Genomic DNA, 20525 nt, shown 5'->3' on the forward strand with positions numbered 1-20525 from the left:
GCTGATGGAGAAGCCAGTGCCTGCACCTGTGCCCCCCGCCGGTGTCCGGCGCCGGTCCGTTCCCCCTCGACCGCCCCCCTCTCGCAGACTACCGCACTCTCGCCGGCTACCGCCCCACGCGGTGGGGGCCTTTTTCAATGGCCACGGAATCCCAGCAGCACGGCAAGCCATGGGCGGCGCCGGGAGAGGGTAGCGCGAAGAGGAGGAGAGGCGGCAGCCGGTGTACGCTTCGGGAGCCAGGAGCAACCAGTTGCCCGGGTGGTGTACTCCCCGAGTGGCAGGAGAGCACCGAGCGACGGCGGAGACCCTGGTTGCGCTGGATTCCCATCGCGGCGGGAGCAGCATCGCTCAGCAGCATGTGTCGGCGGCGAAGTTCGTGCTCGGTGACAGTGCGCGGTCCCTGGACGCGGTAGCCCGCCATGGATTCTCGGTGGCCCGCATCGGGAGGCGACCGCCACATCAACCGGAGGGGGGACACCGTGATGTCCAAGAAGGAGTCGCGGGCCGCCCGGAGCCCGGACGACGGCAGCTAGCCATGGCAGCGATCGCCCTTCCTCGCGCGCGTTCTTGTGCCGCCACTTCCCTGCTCGTGTGCTCGTGCGCGTTGTTGCTGCTACTGCTGCCCGCGGCCCGCGCCTCGGGCTTCTTCGAGCTCCAGGTGCTGGGCATCGACAACCCGGGCGGACTACTGCTGGACGGCGGGTGCTGTGGTTCGCGATGTCCCGGTCGGTGCAACACCTACTTTCGACTCTGCCTCAAGGAGTACCAGGCGCAGGTGGACCTGTCCGGAGCGTGCACTTTCGGCAACCTCACGTCGCCGCTCATCGGCGGCAGTTCGTTCTCGCTGCAGACGCACCCGGACCAGCAGCTCCTGCTCAGGCTGCCCTTCCACTTCCGATGGACGGTGAGTCTTCTTCTCCGGGGAGGGGGGAATGGCCGGTCTGCTCGGTCAAGCCTGCAGGCCGCCTTCTTCTTCTTCGTACCTTGTTCTTCTTCTTGCGCGAGACACGCGCTACTTTTTTTTCGCCTCCGGTGAAACTCATCTGCATGCGTCGGCACGCACTCGCCGTGTACTTTACTGCGCCCTTCGCTTGCTTTATTTTTTATGACGGTCGCACTATACACAGAGTATACGTATACGCAGTTATATTTTTTCTCCCCGAGAGACGGGGCAGGTAGGTATGTGCGTCTTGGAATGGCACGCGGACAAGTGCTTCTCCTCATGCATACCCGGGAGTGCATCCTCACCAAAGAGCAGACGCCATTAGAAATGGGTTGTCGGGAGTTGTCGAGATACGTTCACACGTCCTTCAAGTCATGAAAAAAAAAATAAACCTCCATAAACATGACTAAGTGATTCTACATGAGTCGCTGTGGCGACAGCATACAGAGGGACCCTGGTGGCATCAACAGCGCGCAGTATAGTTACCATAAATATCATCAGTTTGCTTTGCTATTGATGATCATACCTCGACCTCTGTGTATATCCTAAGTGGACGAGTTAAGACAGTTGGTCGTCCGAGGAGTCTAACGCGTTTATACAGGTTTGGCTATCGTAGTCCCCGTAGACCTGCATGCAAGATCGGGGCACCACATTCCGAGACGATCGGAAAGGAACCAACTGGATCGAGTTGGACCGGTCAGTATACGCGATCGCTGGATAAGGAGACTCGGGCGAAGCGGATCGACACAGAGGCGATATGGTTACAATGTTGCAGATCGCATTGAAAGCGCCGAAAAACAGCCATGGTTCCTCTTGCGTTGAACTGTTGTAAGTTAAAACGTTTCTTTAGATATGCGCGTCGGTATATGCGGTTGCGGACACTGTTTCGTAGTACAGAGTTGACACAACATTCACAGAGGTTGAGAAAATCCCACATATAGGACACTGATGTTTCTGAACAGTGCGATGCAACTCTGTAATCTCAAACGAAAGTACGGATTTGCGAACCCTTACATGAAATTACACCCCCCTCCGATCTCTCCTCGACTCCTGTCGGCTGACGTGATCGCACATCTGAAGTCTGGAAACACGTACAAACGTACAATCTCACGTAATCAAATAAACGCGTGCGCGAAGCATACAGGTAAAGCTTTGTTCACACGCACCCTAATTCTGATGTTCCGTTTCGGCAAAAAAAAAAACACATTTTAATCACGAAAACGTCAGACGCGCAACGTCCAATTGGCCACCTTGTCTCGTGACGCTGAAGGATGAATTCGCAAACTATAGCACGTGATCCTATATCGGGACATAGAATGACGTCGACCAGATGACGTGGCCCACGTGCTATGGCGAGAGAATACGCGAAGGTAGATGTATTTCATTTAGAAAGTTATATGTACAATCTCAACAACACGCACTTTCGACTTTATTCAGCTTGATTGATATGTATGGTTTAACGTCCCAAAACCACTATATGATTATGAGAGACGCCGTAGTGGAGGGCTCCGGAAATTTCGACCACCTGGGGTTCTTTAACGTGCACCCAAATCACTTTATTCAGCTGTTTCATCAATACACGTATAGTGTTAGCTTCGCGAAGATCCGGAAACGCCCGCTGCAAAACGAGTGGAATCAGAGCACACGGAGCTCGGGAAATCTGAAAGTGAGCCGTGTAAGTAACGACAATTCATACGATCCGGTGAACGTCTGTCACTCCACATTGGACTTAATGCGGGTTCTAGTTGAAAACAGATGAAGGTAATGTGGTCGCACAGAAAAAAAAACTTTGCAATTAAATACTACAAAAACACTAATTAGCTAACTCACTGCATACCGCGGGTTCCATCGCAACCTTAAATTTTGCAGTGGTTTCCGAAACACCAAGTTTATAAAATAAACCTAAAGCGTGCGCATATTGACGGACCCACTCGCTGGATTTCGGGCCGACCAATTGTGCCCCCGCGATCTCCGACGACAGCGCAGCTCATGCCGACCGGCTCGCCCTATACGCCATCTACTGACGCCGACAAGAGCTCTCGCTGAGTGGCGCCCCGTCCTCGGACTTCTGCGACCGTGTCCATCTTTCCTATCTTCTCTTTACTTCCGTATGTGGCTGTCCCTGCGCCTCTCTCTCTCTTCCTGCTCCTCTCTCTATCTCTACACCTTCAATTCCTCCCTATCATTTTTAATCCCTCCTTACTCCCATCCCCTGCGCAGAACTGTGGAAGTGCCGTCCATCGAGAGAGAGGCAGTAACGGAACGGCGCTTATTTCTTCATTTTCCCCTTTCGAAAGTCACTTATGCATATTGGTCGCGTGCGCATATTGGTCGAGTGATCGAATAGTAATTTTCTGACAACACGCGACCACACCCGCGCACCCACACACAGAAGAGGGGGAGGGGAAGGAAGGGCGTTAAGATAACGTTCCTTATGAGGCACTTCACTGAGCATTTAGCGCTAACCTAATCAAACTGCCCAGAGGAAGATGGGCCTTTAAAGATTGCGGATCTGTCGAAAAACAGAGAAAATATGCGACTTCACGTGAAGTAACCCCACATTATAGCCGATCATTATACGGAACTTGTGCGAATAATTCGTTCTGCTTGATTTCTGTTCCGTGAAGTTTCTGTTATTACATAATCGCGTGACTTGCGTGAGACAGCTCAACAAAGAAAGAGCGTAATAACAATGACGTACAATAGCGAAAATACTTGTTTGCACTGACTATAATAACAGTCCCTCGTAGTTAAACAAAGACTTGGTTCGTTTTTGGAGTGATAACTGGATGTGCAGTCCTTATATGAATTAAATGCTACACCATTTTTTTTTTTTTGCATAAAGACTGCTATATGCGATCGCTCGACATAACCTCACCATGTACCTCACCACGAAAGGCAAGGCTGGCTCTTACGAAAGCGTATACGATTCAAGAATGCGCCGACACGATATGACACTAGTTGTATAGATGCTGAAAGTGCTTGCGTCACTTGGCCCTACATTTTCGCGTTTGGATCCGGCGCGCACAGTAAACCAGTTCGCACCCGCAAGGGTGCTTCGCCGTGCCTACAACTAACACTTCACGCTAAATGGTGCTTTGACGAGCCAGAACACCCATGACACGGGTGTTTTGGTTCGATAAAACACCGCTATCGTAGGGTGTTAGTTATAGACACAAGAAAGCACCCTTAAGGGTGCGAACTGGTTTACTGTGTGCGTGCTTCAGCGCAAGACATATAATATTTTTTTAATCAGCTCACAAATGCGGAACTATACGTCGATTGACTACTGATTAGTCTGTTGAATTGCGCGATCTTGAGCCGAACGATTAACTACTCCGCAATTTTACGAGCGATTCAGCGAAATCAGGCAGCTCCAGTAATTGCGCCCCGCCGCGGTGGTCTAGTGGCTAAGGTACTCGGCTGCTGACCCGCAGGGCGCGGGTTCGAATCCTGGGCTGCGGCGGCTGCACTTCCGATGGAGGCGGAAATGTTGTAGGCCCGTGTGCTCAGATTTGGGTGCACGTTAAAGAACCCCAGGTGGTCGAAATTTCCGGAGCCCTCCACTACGGCGTCTCTCATAATCATATCGTGGTTTTGGGACGTTAAACCCCACAAATCAATCAATCCAGTAATTGCAAATCGGCGCCGCTTTGCGGATTAGCAGTCGGCGCGAGAATTCGCGATCACACAAACGCGCGGATAGAACCAGCGCGCTCTCGTTTTCCGTAATCTGTAATGACGCCGTGAAAAACGCGAAAGCGCTGATGACCGCGGGGAGGAAAAAAAGAAAAGCCCGATTGCGCGCCTAAAGCGAAATGAGGAGTGGCCCGAAATATATAGTTTCCTCTTAACGATCAGGGAGGGGACGCACTCGTGTTTCCGCGCGACATAATTTCGTTCCGCTCTATAGCGCGCCGTCGCTGCACGGCTCGCGTTTAACCGATTGCTTTTTTTTTCTTTATCGAGTGTTCGCCTCACTTCCTCGGAAGTTCGAACTGTTTCAATAGCTGCTTCTCGACAAACGAACTTGTACAGTATATCGTTTTGAATTCGAAGGCTTATGCTTCGGTGGCAATCATGTTCTTATCGTATATTTATTTAGTAATTTTGATACACTGCCACTCTCAGCCAGCTAAAAGCGTGGCGTGTTGGCATGTACAATACTGTGTTTGAACTTCAAAAATTTTCCGAGCACTCAGTACGGTTGTTTAACCAGCGAGGCTGATGGCCCAGGTGTTTATCACGAGCTCGGATCGATAAAAATTCCGCCATATCCACGAAGTGAATGATGATGAGTGGGCGAAGCTCCGGAGGTAAACCTGGTAAACCATGAATCCTCTGTACATTTTGCCCACTCGATTTTATTACATCGCTCCCCCTAGCGTATGTCGCCGCACTAAATCGAACGATTGCCTTCAACCAATGACACGCGCCATATGCGACATCATTCCTATTTTATAAGATCTCGCGTCTTTCATCAACTACAAGTACCGCTCTCTAGTTTATAACATCTTGCATCTTTTCATCATCAGCTACAAGTACCACCATCTAGTAAACACTACAAGAACTAAACGAGAGGTGGCTACATACAGGAGACGGTACCGCCATCTAGTGAACACTGCAAGAACTAAACTAGAGGTGGCTACATACAGGGGACGGTACCGCCATCTAGTGAACACTGCAAGAACTAAACTAGAGGTGGCTACATACAGGCTACAGGGGACGCACAGCCCACGCCCTAAGGAGCTTCGCCCCTAAAAGTGTGCTCTGTTGTACTGTTTGATTTCTTTATCATCACACTCAGGATATGGGTCCTTCAAACTCCGCGTTTGATGACGTTAGTTGAAAGGATGCCACGGACACCTCAATGATTCTATGAGTAGCGATTCTTTTACATGGCGGACAGCATCGCTACGTATGTATGCTGACAAACTCATAAAACCAAACTCACGTACAGGCCTTGCGAGGTCGCGCACGTTAGTACTTGATTGATTGATTGATTGATATGTGGGGTTTAACGTCCCAAAACCACTATATGATTATGAGAGACGCCGTAGTGGAGCGATCCGGAACGCACGTTAGTACTGCTTCTTGATTATTGTTTCCGCTCACACGATGATTCGCCATATTTTTTTCACTTCATAGACCGTACACAGTTTCGTTGTAAGTGTACGTTGATTATGGGGCACACTGTCTGATGCACATTCGCTCCACACCTGCAACACAGGCGCACACATCGCTCGACTGATCTTCGATGCCGTTCGTACTTTCCACGATGCTTGTGAATGATTCCCCTTGCTTTTACGCTTTTACCCACCAGAGGCGCTTCTTATCTCTACGATAACCTTAGTTCACATGATCAGCATTTTTTTTCTTTTTCCTCTCTTTCCCGCCCCTTCCTCTGCTCCAACATTGAATGGAAGGTCAGAACGTTGATTCGGGGAGACCTCCCAGCTTTTCAACCATAATAAGTCGCTCTCTCTCCCACGATAACCTCAAAGGACCTCACCTGTATATTATTATATGCATAGCTCTGCGAATATACCAGTGCTCTATCCTGAGACCTGCTATACCAAGACGGGCAAAATTTTCTGCTGTAGACCCTCTCAGAAAGAAGGAACTAATCGAGGATATGAAGATAGCAAGAAATAAAAGAACGACGCGAAACACCTGCAAAAGTTAGTGCTTACACTATACCTACCACTAGCATTAGTGTAGTGCGGAAAAGGCGGAAATGTCGAGGCCCGTGTGCTCAGATTTGGGTGCACGTTAAAGAACCCCAGGTGCTCAAAATTTCCGGAGCCCTCCACTACGGCGTCTCTCATAATCATATGGTGGTTTTGGGACGTTAAACCCCACAAATCAATCAAATCATGTAGTGCGGAAACGATTGCGCGACATGATCGCCAGGTCGCGTCGAACGGCCCACTCTCTCGAAAATGGGGTGAAGTTCCGGCACCGCTAACGGGTGCACCAGTAAGAGGAAATCGAAATACATCCGTTACTATACAGAACCTCTCTGTCTTTACACGCGATAGACCCGTTACTATACGAACGTATTCCGTAAAACCATCTGTTCGTCAAATAAGACATGAGCGTTTCACGTCTATAAACGGCACCACACGTCTACGCAACAACTGGCTTTACAGTTTCAACAGTGTGCGTTTACAATGTATGCCGTGGACGCCCCACATAAAAGCGACTAACACTTATTAAGGCCTCCGCAACCCTTTCGTTTTTCAAGCTGTGCCTGCAGAATCAAAAGGGGAGCTTCGACCACTGCGCCCGGCCGCGCATGCGCGGTGGTCGGCCGACTCCTCGCCCGCAGCACAGCGCGGGGACTTTTTTTTTTATTTATTTAAGAGAACGGACGCTTTCTCGAAGACGCCGCCGCCGGCATATGGTGAACGAGGATGGATGTATAACACGGGACAACCCTCCTCCCCACAACCTCCCCAACAGCAGCGCCGTTCGAACGGAGTGGACTCTCTACGCCTAGTCACCTATTTATCCGGCTAGCCACCACACTGCCCGCATGTGAGATTAGACCCTTGTACCGTTAATTCAGTGCAGCACCGCGAACGCTCGCCCATTCTATCTCGTTAAGCTATATGCAGTCGCGGAAACATAATAGGGTTCTTGGATGCATAGAACTTTCCAGTCTATATCATCATCATCATCGTCATGCCTGTCTTAGAACATCCAAGCAAACTCACCTTAACTAGCCTAAGCACTAACTATAACCTCGTTTCTGCGTACAATATTCTTTGCAGCCCGCAACTTCGGCCGGCGTCGATTTTCCATTTCAATACGTGGCATCCATTCCTACGTTAGAGACTCAGAGGAGGGAAAAAAATGAAAGAACGCGATGTCTATGTTATAGAAACCTCACTTCCCATTTCCTGCGTGTCGTGCAAACGCCGTCCCGGCCTTAGCCAATGTTACCTGTTCAGTGTCGTACACAATGAAGTATCTCTATATACAAGAGAACATGCAAAACGAAGGATTCCTCACGTCAAGGCTATACCGGGAATGTTACGGTACATGTGCTACACAACGAAGTCGTTTGTTTAACAAAATCATTTTAAGGTACCGAACTCTTCGCCGTGAAGGCGTTTGACTGTGTGGCGCAGCGGGGACACAAACAAACGAACACAACAGATGATCTGTTTCTTCCTTTTTGGACATATTTATCGTTCAGTGTCGCTGTTTTTGTTTAAAACTCCAAAAATTAACCGACTAACCCTCGCCAAAGTTTTACTTCTGTTCTGATATCCGAGGTTTCCCGCTACTAGCCACCATTCCCTAGACTTCCATATATGTAAAGGACAGTGCGAAAATGTGAAACACAGAGGAAACCACCGGAACATTTGCGAGGCTACAGACTCAAAATGCTAACATATGCCCTATACACTCACATCCGCCATGCTACACCTCCTATAACATTGTCTGTTGGAAGCATTATAGACTGGTCAAGAGTGCATAGGACAAAACCTTCATTAGAATTTCTATATATCTATCTATGGGAAGCCACCCTGATAGACCTTCTGTATACTTGCCTTCATGCGGTGTTAAACATGCGAATGGCTTCTTACAGACTTGCCTATACCCCTCGTGTAGCTTAGATGAAAACTTATACGCCTAAGCACCGCCACCAGGAAAAAGAAGCGCAAACACTTTCTATGCAGAAAGCACTTCCTGTAGTCTTTCTGTACCCCATTCTATAGTAAGGTACCTAAATAAAACTTGTTTCATCTAGAGTCTTTAGCCTATATAGGTGTTAGACAGGCCAGGGACTTCCAGTAGACTGGTTTATAGACCTGCTATGAAGTTGTAAATAGGAGGTGGCGGACAGGCCTGTATACAGACCCCGGATACCCATTCCGTCCACTGCGGCAGAACGGCTCTTTCAATCCAACGCGAGACTATAACCAGCACCCACCCCGATTGCACAGTTTCCATAACGCTGTGTAGTGTTCTTTGCGGGAATAGATGCTGGGCTGGGCAGCGCGGCCTCGCCAACGTGCTTTAAGTAAAGCAAAGAAAAAAAGTCGGCTGCCGCGTGCAATGTGGGATTGTCGAGGAGTGCTGGGAAAGGGTGTGTGTGAGAGAGAGAGCCATACCGGAAGGAAGGAACAAGGCTTTCCCTTGGCGAGGTTGAAGAAAAAAGAGCGCACAGCCTCGCCGGCCGACCACGCCCGGCGACGGAAACTCCAAGGGCGACCGGCCTGTTCTAGATATCGGACCGGCCCGAAGCTAGCCAGCAGAACGCCGCTACCCGCCCAGCTATGGCCGGTTCGAGAAGCCGTCCCGCACGCCGTGTTCGTACCGCACCGACTCGCGTATAACCACCACAACGAGCACTTTTCGTGGATCAGCCGGTGTGGTGGTGGTGGCACACCACCTTCATTCGCCTTAATTCTACCGAACACGGCCCGTACTTATTAGGCACGCGGGGTACACCTCAAGGGGCAGTCCTGTCTCCTCTGCTTTTTAACCTGGCGATGATGAACCTCCCCTCTCTTCTAAGCGAGGTCGAGGGAATAACAACACGCACTATATGCGGACGATATCACAATCTGGACCAACACCGGCTCCTTAGCGCAAATCGAAGAACGCCTGCAAAAGGCTGCCCTTCTGGTGGACACCTACGCTGGCTCATGCGGCCTGGAGTGCTCTCCAGCTAAATCGGCTCTTCTTTCAGTCTCTCCGCTACCGCCGCCTCAAATGTTTCTTCCGTCTGGAGGCGGAGATGGCTCAAGTGCAAGCGTTAATGTGATAACGGTTGTTGAAAGCCTTACGTCCCAAAACCAGGGTATGAATATGGCGCACGTGGAGGGGTTTCGGAAATCTCAAACACCTGGTGTTCCCCAAGGTCCACCTGAATTTTAGGTAGACGGGCCTCGAGCGCTTCCCTGCTGCCTCGGGACTCGATCCCGCGACCTGCACGCGGGTCAGCAGTGGAACACCGTAATCATAAGACCACTATAGCTGATGGAGCGTGATGGAACACGATGCGAGTAAGGGACGATAACAGAGCTCAATAACAGCTGATGTTTTTTCGACGAGTGAGCACACACAGCATGGCGGTTAAAAAAATAGAAAGAAAAACAGCCTAAAATGATCGGCGTACAGGTTGTCAACAAATATCACCATTATGCGTCACAAGCATGTGCTTCACATGATCCAGAATGTTAAAAAAAAAATTCTTTTTCTCGGAATAGCTGAGAGGTGGCATTATTATTGCCCAGTTATATTCCTGGTTTGTTCCATTCCTGCAGCTTTAACTATTTTTCTAGTCCTACAATTTTGTTTTTTTTTGCTATAAACTTTTTGTTTCGGGAAAGTACGGTTTAGCAGCCACAATCCCCTCAGTGGAGTAATAATGTAGAAAAAAAAACTGATTGCTGGGCGAGTCGATATGTATATACATATTTAAACATTTTGTTGTAGCGCGCACAGGAGAGGATCTCAGTGGAGATCTGTGTGGCCACTAAGTGCTTCACTTACGTTGTATTTACGCTCGAATTTGCTCATTTAGTCAGCCCCGCCGTGGTGGTCTAGTGGCTAAGGTACTCGGCTGCTGACCCGCAGGGCGCGGGTTCGAATCCCGGCTGCGGCGGCTGCATTTCCGATGGAGGCGGAAATGTTGTAGGCCCGTGTGCTCAGATTTGGGTGCACGTTAAAGAACCCCAGGTGGTCGAAATTTCCGGAGCCCTCCACTACGGCGTCTCTCATAATCATATGGTGGTTTTGGGACGTTAAACCCCACATATCAATCAATCAATCAATCAATCAATCAATCAATCAATCAATCAAACACTTTATTTCGGGATATTCGTGCGCATGTCTGTATATGCGCGCATATATACAAATACAAGACATCAGAATTCTGGAGGGGGGGGACTGACACCTCCGAGCCACTTTCCTGGCACCACCGCCGCCTGGCTCCCTCTTTCAATCTTGTGTGCGAAGTAGCATGCAGTGCATACACGCTATACGCGTCAAACGCAAGAAGCCAATTCTTTTCTGTTGCTGCGTCGTTCGAGCGCTCACTGGGACGTGCATAAATTTATTATTTTAATTATAATAATAGTATTATTATTGATCTCGAACGTGCATCCACCTGAGATAAACCTGCATCCGCGCGTACACAGGCGTACGCGTGGGCTGTATACATGTACTCGATTCATTCATTCATTCATTCATTCATTCATTCATTCATTCATTCATTGCAGTGTAAAAAGTGTAAAACGTCCCAGTCCGTATAACACCAAGTTTCAAAGAACAACGCACAGGATAACTCCGTAACAGTTCGCCCAAACGGAAATTCACGCGTCATCATCGATCACTTCTCAACGTTCACTCCAACAGGGTAACATTTCATTAATACATAAGTGACACGAGATTAAGTCTGACTGCGATTTTGTGCAATTATTTCACGTCTGCGGCACTCCGTAGAATTTTTTTTACCTTTTCCGTAAGGAGATGTATAGCCGCAGCCAACTATAGAGTTGCTGGCGTCTACGAAATATCATATTTTTTTTTTAAAAAAAAGGGGGGGGGGACGACGAAAATACACCGTTGCGTGCCAATGAACTTTTGCGAGAATCTGACCCCATTTCTATATTCTAAACTTTTGAGACATGTGAGGTCACGATGACATCATAGGGTGGCGTCATTACGTTATGATTCTCTCTCTCTCTTTTTTTTTTTGCATAACTTGCATTGACGCTTGTGGTCACTTTTTGGTGAGCGTTTGACGAGCCATCTAAGGCTGTCACCTTAATCAGGAAATATTAAGAGAAGCGTAACAAAACAGTGCACAGGGCGAACGCTAGAAATGTCGTACGTGTGTCACCACCGATTCGCCCAACAGCATGCTACTCTATAATTGTCACACCTTGGTGGTAAGAGCGCATCCCTTGCACCCTCACTTTACCCCACCTTCTCCCAATGCTTGCGCACAAAGCCCACGGAATTATCTAATCGCCTAAACTCGGTCGTGTACAGAATATGTACGTACTATCGGCGTCAAATGAATCGCGAAGGACAGCAAGCATTCGCACTGGCATAGTTGGCGCCGTCCTCCAGTCATCTCTATATGGAGAGGTGCGCATATGCCCAGTGCTGCCACACTGATTGTGCGCGCACGTCAGCGGAGATACCTGCGGAGCGCGCGCACTATATACCGCTGCGGAGGCTTGCCACCGTTGCGCGTTTCGTTCGACGCCGATAGCATACATTAGGGAGTTTTTAGAATAGCGCACCGCGAGCCCTTGCGGTGCGGTCGCTGCCACTGCGCATGCGTCGTAAGGCGAGTCGGCGTTCGCGAACCGCACGCAAAAAATTCGAAATTGCGTGCGGTAATGGCGGCCCGCAAGCGCTGGTTTCGAGGCTACGGGCGGTGATGGCGGCTCGCATGTGTCGAGCAAGCGCTGGTTTCGAAGGTATACGTTGTCGCTGCGATCGTTCGTTGCGGTTCGCAGCTGGGCGAACGCTATTCTAAAACTCATACGGCGCCCGCAACGCCCGCAGCGCTTGCAAACGGTATTCTAAAACTCTTTATGCGAGAAAAATACGGGGCAGCGGCTTATCGTGCTCGCGCGAATGCGGTACACACCAAACGACCGCAGCGCCGCCGCCGACCCACCGGGCGTGATCTCGCGAAAGGGCGAACCCGCTCCGTCGAGACGCGTTCCATCAATACGCTGGCGTCTCGGCCGATTGTGTGCGAACGAGGTGGGGGCCTTCCTTCGAAGGGCCCGCAGATCGGAATGCAAATCGAGTATGCGGACGCCGTGGGGCAGCTAATTATTGAAACACGGCGGACCACATCGAGCTGCATTGCGGCGCGCAGCGGTTACACGAAAGGGGCTATCGGTAATTGCAGTTGTGGGCTCTGACCAACGCCCGTCAAACGATAAGGGGATCTCGTTTTTAATTCGGATAACGCGCGCTGCACGCGTAGCCATAGATATAAATGTTACGGTCTGATATCTATTTGATAAATATATCTCAAACGCCTACAGTCGTACAATCGTGTCGTTGTTGGACTCTCCGATGAGTGATCACTCGTCACCGCTCTTCAAATAAAAACTGGATGCCGGGAATGTATGACATGTTTTAAAAAATAGATCACGCCAATGTCCTGAAGTTTTACGCATCTAGTACCGACCGCAATTTAGTTGAGTTGTTAAATGTACATCCCTTAGTGCTAGATGGTGACCCGCCGCGGTGGTCTAATGGCTAAGGTATACTCGGCTGCTGACCCGCAGGTCGCGGGATCGAATTCCGGCTGCGGCGGCTGCATTTCCGATGGAGGCGGAAATGTTGTAGGCCCGCGTGCTCAGATTTGAGGGCACGTTAAAGAACCCCAGGTGGTCGAAATCTCCAGAGCCCTCCACTACGGCGTCTCTCGTAATCATATGCTGGTTTTGGGACGTTAAAAACCCAGATATCAATCAATTAGTGTTAGATGACAACGAAAACGAAACACGTGACACCCTCGGGTAATTCGCAACACACACGAAACGTAAACGAACCCTGCTGGGTTCAAGCTTCCAAAATTGTAGCTCATGTTTCTATCAGTCGCTCCAACGCATCGCTGTCATCGCTGGCACCAAAAGCAACAGGGGTCTGCTCTTGACAACAGACGCCAGAGCCATGATATCATTATGAACACGCACTGTTGTCACAACATTGAAGCAACACTCTGAATGCCGCGCTGACATAGTGTCAACATTTGATGCTATAGCATCATTTGATGCTATAGCATCAAATGTTGACACAATGTATACTGTACTCGAGCCCAACGAGGTACGTAGACGCTGATCACTCCAGAAAATGTGTCGGTACTTAACGTGCACGCAACTGAAGACCGCAATGTGCACGGGTCTTTACGGTATTTCACCCCCATCGGCATGCGCGCACGCCGCGAGCGGAATCAAAGCCGCGTTATTCGGATCGGCATACAAATTTGGTGACCACCACATATCAAATGCCCGGTGTTGTTCCAGTAAGCGCAGTTTCACACGCATTCATTTAAAAACACTGAGATGTATCGTCGAAGTCAGCACTCCATGTTCAAGTCTCCACTGTTATGTATATAAGCGCTGGATATCCGACAGTGCGTCATCCATGTAGTCTCGATGCGACTGCTGAAATACTGTTAGGCCAAGCACCACACTAATAATATTCTGGACATCATCGCACAAACAGCGCGATAAGCCCGCTTTCCAGCACCCCAGGCCTCTATGTTAAATGATAAATGTAAATGAATAAAGTTCAAGAGCTGTACGGGACTTCGCGCCATTACTGAGAAAGCCCCAGTCTTCTTTCTAATAACTTCCGGCCAGTCAGTGCCTCGCCTTTCAAGTCATTCCAACTAGCGATGACAAAAGCGAATTCAAGACACGCAGTTCGTTACAAGTTCAAACATCTCCGTGCATATATAACGTTCAGTGTTGTCCGCCACAGCCAGGCAATGCCGCGCCCGGCGCGCTTTACGCGGCGATCGTTCACAGGCGCGAAAATGCGCACGCAAATGCGCATGCATTATTAAACAGCGAGATAAAATTTATGGGGGTACGATCGTTTTCTGCGTGTTGCGTCACGTGTGTATACCTTTCCGATGCACACTGTCCACATCTCCGATCGCTCACGTATGCGTCAGTAAAAAATGCGAGAGGGCGCACGCATGAAGCATTATGTGTGAGCATTACTTTAAATTCCGTGCCCGTGCGTATTCTGAGTGGGTATGCGATAAATGGGTCGTGTGAATCGATATGCCTCACGCACTTCGAACATATACAGGTGAGCAATCTATAAGCGAACATAAGTTCACACTCGGACAGAAATAATGTATCGCACGAAATCTGCAAACGTAACAGATTGGGTCGAAGACCCAAGCCGCTATATAAAGCTATAGGAGGGGGGGGGGGGGGCTATAACTGAGCTGATGGCAGTTTTTTTTTTTTTGACAATCCGCTCACCATTATAATGTGGCAACCACGGATGCGTAATCTAGTTCTGAATAACTTCTCTTCGCAACGAGTGAACAAACCATGGCAGTTGAACCACAATCTTCGTTGCTCTTCATTGCAGAAGCGGAGAGGATGGAACAGGTTGCGCAAACTGATCCCCGGAATGCCTCAAAAGACGCGTTATATGTATACGTTTCTATAGAGCTTCTATTTCGACCTCGTTTAGAGCATTGAATCTGATTAATTGATATGTGGGGCTTAACGTCCCAAAACCACCATATGATTATGAGAGACGCTGTATAGTGGAGTGCTCCTGAAATTTCGTCCACCTGGCGGTTCCTTAACGTGCACCCAAATCTGAGCACACGGGCCTACAGAATTTCCACCTCCATCGAAAATGGAGCCGCCGCAGAGTACCTTAGCCACTATAGACCAGCTTTGAATCTGCGGCAGCTGCATTTCCGATGTAGGTAAAAATGCTGTAGGCCCGTGTGCTCAGATTTGGGTGCACATTAAAGAACCCCCAAGAGGTCGACATTTCCGAAGCCCTCCACTACGGCGTCTCTCATAATAATATGGTGGTTTTGATGCTGATCATTAAAAATAAAATTACGTTCTGTTGTTTTGCGTGCCCTCGAAACGATTAGTCAGGGCGTTCGATGCAGTTCGCGAAAGTATACAATCACATCCAGAATAAATAAGCATGCTAATGCGAGCCTTTGGATACAAGGTACGTGCTTAGAATAAGAGAACGCCCGTTAAGTATGCCACGTGACTGGAAAGTTCCATACCTCTGCGGGGGACCCCACAGAAGCCAAATTGAAACAACTCGGGGAACGCTGTCATATATAAAACGGATTGACAGGAGTGTATCTACCCCTGCCAAACGAGTCGAATTAGCACAGAAGCGTATAAGGCGTGCACTGTCGTGGAGTTAATCGCCTGACTTTTAAACTCCCGTGTCCTTGCACACGTTCATTCGCCGCCGTTGGCAACGCTGGCGTTCGCGAATGATAAAGCGAAGGACGCATACAAACGGGACGAGTGCTTGTCCTGTCTGTATGCGTCCCTTGACCAACGTTCTCGCTTTTTCGTCAGGAACGATCGTGCAAATGAGCAAAGAGCACTCGTATTTATTCGCTGACTCGACGTCGTCGAGTCTTGGAAGTATGATAAATACAGCAAAAAATAAAAACAAGAAACAACTATAGGCATTTCCACGCCCTGGAGACTATACTACTACTACTACTACTACTACTACTACTACTACTACTACTACTACTACCACCACCATTACTACTACTACTAGTATACTACTACTACTACTGCCCCGCCGTGGTGGTCTAGTGGCTAAGGTACTCGGCTGCTGACCCGCAGGTCGCGGGTTGAAATCCCGGCTGCGGCGGCTGCATTTCCGATGGAGGCGGAAATGACGAGGCCCGTGTGCTCAGGTTTGGGTGCACGTTAAAGAACCCCAGGTGGTCAAAATTTCCGGAGCCCTCCACTACGGCGTCTCTCATAATCATATGGTGGTTTTGGGACGTTGAACCCCACATATCAATCAAACTACTACTACTACTACTACTGCTACTACTACTACCACTACTACTACTACTACTACTACTACTACTACTACTAAGGCACAGAGTATAAGAAAGCTTCACCGTAAAAGAAACTGCTACGACATTGGGGCGATTAATTGCATGCAGCAATTAGCATTGGAAACCGAGCCTCCAAGTAACGCATTCTCGATTTCCACGGTGTTAATTAGATGCGAGGCGGGGAGGTTTGTGGTGCGTCAAACAGCAGACAGTCGCGAGAATCTGGGGCAAGGCTCAGCACGGTGCGGAGTCCGGACTCGGCCGTTCCCTTTCTTCAATCCTCCTCAACCATTCCCTTTCCCCCCTTTTTAGGAAACGTGAGCGGCGTGCGAACGGGTTGTCGTTAGCGTAGCGTTGCTCGTCATCACGCTGTCGAGATCATTCCAGGCGAAAGTATGACGCCAGTGCCTCGGGCACCGGCGTCACAAAGGAGGCCACTATATAATTACTGTCCAATTAGATCGTCGGGCAGCGCGGTCAGTATTCGATAAGCGTTTGTATACGTTGTCGGCCCCCATGCACTTCGAGCGTGTTCGGACGTGTGTACACACCTGCTCTTACTTATCAGTTGTCGATCGGTGGTGCGTTCACTTCAGGGGTGTTTTTTTTTTTTTATATAGACAGTATACATCTCCGATGGATATATGGTTCATTTCGTCATTCCTACATCACGCTTCGCCATACCAGTAAAGAAATGCAGCTTATACGCTGTATTACAAAATACACGCCTTGTTCTCGATTAAGAGTGCGTACCATCGTGTGTCATAACCGTTTAATTAACGATAATCATTGATTGATTGACTTGTGGGGTTTAACGTCCCAAAACCACTACTTGATTATGAGAGACGCCGTTGTGGAGGGCTCCGGAAATTTTGACCACCTGGGGTTCTTTAACGTGCACCCAAATCTGAGTACACGGGCCTACAATATTTCCGCCTCCATCGGAAATGCAGCCGCCACAGCCAACTCTAATCATCTGTGATTCTGTATTGATGTGTCAAACCCACTTCCCATTGTACACCGAACATCCAACTTGATATCTCGTCTGATTAACCTCATTCTAGATGTGTATTTTCACTTGTGTATACACTCATGTTTTCTCTCCTCTCAATTACCCGGAACAGCTCCCCTCCCCGACGCGTAGGGTTTAGTAAACAGGACATGGTCTAGTTAACCTTCCTTGCCTTTCATGTATCTTCCCTCTTTCTATATATATCTCTCTCTATCTGTTTCTGCCTTTTATTTGCGTATCTCTATAGTATACCACTTTTTAAGAAAGTGCAATTTCACATTGCCTATTCTAAAGCTACAAGTATGCAGATGAATGAATGAATGAATGAATGTTTCGTCACTGTAGAAGCGCTGAAGCCGCAATTTCTTCCGCAAACGTTCCTGCATTTTTCGTCGATCGTCCGTAAGCGGGCAGTTGGGATGACGTTATTATCGGCACGTACCCCGTAATTTTTTTTCCCTTACTCGAGAGTCACAGGCGGATGCAGCGTTAACGCATTCGACAGAGAATAAGCTTCAAAACATAGCGACGAAACAAAGCGAAAGTAATAAACTAAACAAACGAAAGAGAAGAGGCCAGTAGGTCAATCTATATATACGCGCGATAGTGCTGGCGGACCAACAATCCAAGTTACAATTTCGCGACCAAACAGAAGGAAAAAAAAAAAAGACAGAAAGACTGAGACAAACGGTGGAGCAGTGATACGTTTCGCGGCAAATCGAAACGATTCGCCCTGTAAGGAAAACACATAAACGCTCGCAATCGCAGACGCTGTCATCGAAAGACGAAGCAGATGAGGAAACAGCCCCGCCCGTTTGATACATTCTGCCGAAAGTAACACAGTCGATTCTCCGCGGAGAAAACAAACAGGCAAAGAAACACGCGAGAACGGATAATCCATGCGAAAGCCATTGTTAGCAGTAATGGAGAGCACCGCCGTCTCCCTCGCATTTTCTACATGCATACCATTCAAGAGAGAGGCGTGGCGCCACGGTCGAAAACAAGCAAGCAAACGAAAACACTCCACATGGGCGGAGTGGACGAATCACTAAAGAAAAAACGGCTACTCGGGCCTCCGAATGCATAGAACAATGAAGTGAATAACGACTCACTCGCACAGTTCAAACGCTTTGGCCCCCTCTCCGCGTTATATGTATACCGCCCTGCAAAACGGGTATACATATTTTATGGCCGCTCTATGCAACTGGGACAGGTTTTATACGGGGAACTGCGGGTTTTCCATTGCCGTGCACAGATACTGTTGCAGCGGCGACGAGACGTTAAGGGGGGCCGGCGGGACGCGAGAGAAAAGTAATAAGAGCGCCCCCTGCACAGAGCGCGACGCCACCTAGCGGCAGGGCTCGACAGCTCAAGGTCGCCTATCGTCAAGTTCTGTCTAGGAGCCTTATTTTGGGGGTCCGACACCTGCGAAAAATATGGATACATGCCTGAAAGCTGCATAGGCATGTGCGTTGTACTTTTTTTTCTGGCTTTATATGTGGGTTTAGCGTACTGTCGTGGGCACGTTTGAAGCGCTGGAATGCGGTCGGCTTCTTGATGAGAAGTCGTAACACTTCGTTGCAGCGAGGCTCGAATGAAGTGAATCGGACAGATGAAAAGGCGAGCGGCTGTAAATTAAGCAAGCTGCGGTTCGTTTTGAGAAAAATGATGACGTTTCGGGTATGCGGGCCTCTTTTTTTTTCTGTTTTACGAATGCACGGAGTCTGCTGCACGTGTCTTATCCAAGGGCCAAGACGGGAGTTGATGTGCGGGAGAAAAACAATAAGAAACAAAAAAAAATCAGTTCACATTTTCGAGAAGGCACTACTTATAGTTGTAAAGTAACCAGCACTGCAAACGGTGGTCCGGCCAACACCACACTATACCACGCTTCTAACATCTATAGCAACAGAAAGATTGATTGCGTCTGTCAAGCTGGATTTTCTTGAACAATTTACGCTATTGTCGTGTGAATGTCAAGCGATGTGGTGAGATGGTATAAAATCGCTCCCTATACAGGTATCGACTGCACGCATGATTCAAACTTGTGTAATTGATGGCGTTTACATTCCAACATCAAATATTGCAAACTGTATAGGATTTCGAATTTCGAATCACTGTTGACCTACGCATTCCTTCCAACACCATCTAAACATTATGTTATCGTTTTTCTAACCTTTTTACGTGCAGAGTATACGAATGGGCGACTTGCTTCTGGGTTAACCTTTTTTTTTTCTTCTGTCTGTCCAGCTTGCATTCATACTCGCTGGGAGTACTGCTACCACGGGCGACCTGGATTCGAACCCACGACTTTTTGTCCATGCTTCAGTGTATGCCTTCAAATATTTATTTTTAAGAGAGATAAGCATATAAGAGAGATCCCTTCGTATGACCAAAAGCTATCGAACTTACTCGGCTGGGTACGAGATAAAATGCGACATGATAACAAAACGATACTCGTTCTCTCACTATCATTGGGTGTGCGTGTCTTCTGCAGATGAAGATGTCACCGTCCATTAGAAGAGAGAGAAAAAAAAAGAAGCAAAAGGCCAGGTGGTCTTTGCGCGATAGTGCATGCGATATGAACGGCTCGTTTGACGTTCGTTCAAGCATGGCGAAGATGAACGTCAGGCCAAAGCGGCAGGCGCGCGCGTACGTCGTTGCTTGTACAGCCACTGCCCGAGCGTCGCCAATGCGTGACTGCACATATCTAATCGCTAAATGCGCGCAGCTTACGGCGTGCCGCACGCGCATGTCTTGCCTTACAAGTGTATAGAATTCAGAACAGCTCGCGGTCGATTACTTCCGTGCAGTTCTTGCCGCCGCACCACGTGGCAAACGCAGATCGCGTCGCGTCATCAGTGGTGCGGCTGTAAAATGTCAAAGTAGGTGCTCCTCACACAAATCTCGTTATGGCAGTCCACGATGCTGATGTGGCGCTCTGATCGGAACACTCTGAAATGCGACGACGAAAACGTTAT

At 48.8% G+C, this 20525-nt stretch overlaps 1 protein-coding gene across 1 annotated transcript in view; it reads left to right on the forward strand.

Moving 5' to 3' along the window:
* Positions 1-217: 217 nt before the first annotated feature.
* The window catches only part of Ser (protein serrate), a 133126-nt gene continuing 112818 nt past the window's right edge, over positions 218-20525 (forward strand). Inside the window, exon 1 of the mRNA XM_075867064.1 lies at positions 218-904. Coding sequence (XP_075723179.1) covers positions 536-904 — 369 coding nt within the window. The 5' untranslated portion in view covers positions 218-535. The remainder of the gene's footprint in view (positions 905-20525) is intronic.

Source organism: Rhipicephalus microplus, chromosome 6 (assembly GCF_043290135.1).
Source record: "Rhipicephalus microplus isolate Deutch F79 chromosome 6, USDA_Rmic, whole genome shotgun sequence".
Lineage (NCBI taxonomy): Eukaryota > Metazoa > Arthropoda > Arachnida > Ixodida > Ixodidae > Rhipicephalus > Rhipicephalus microplus.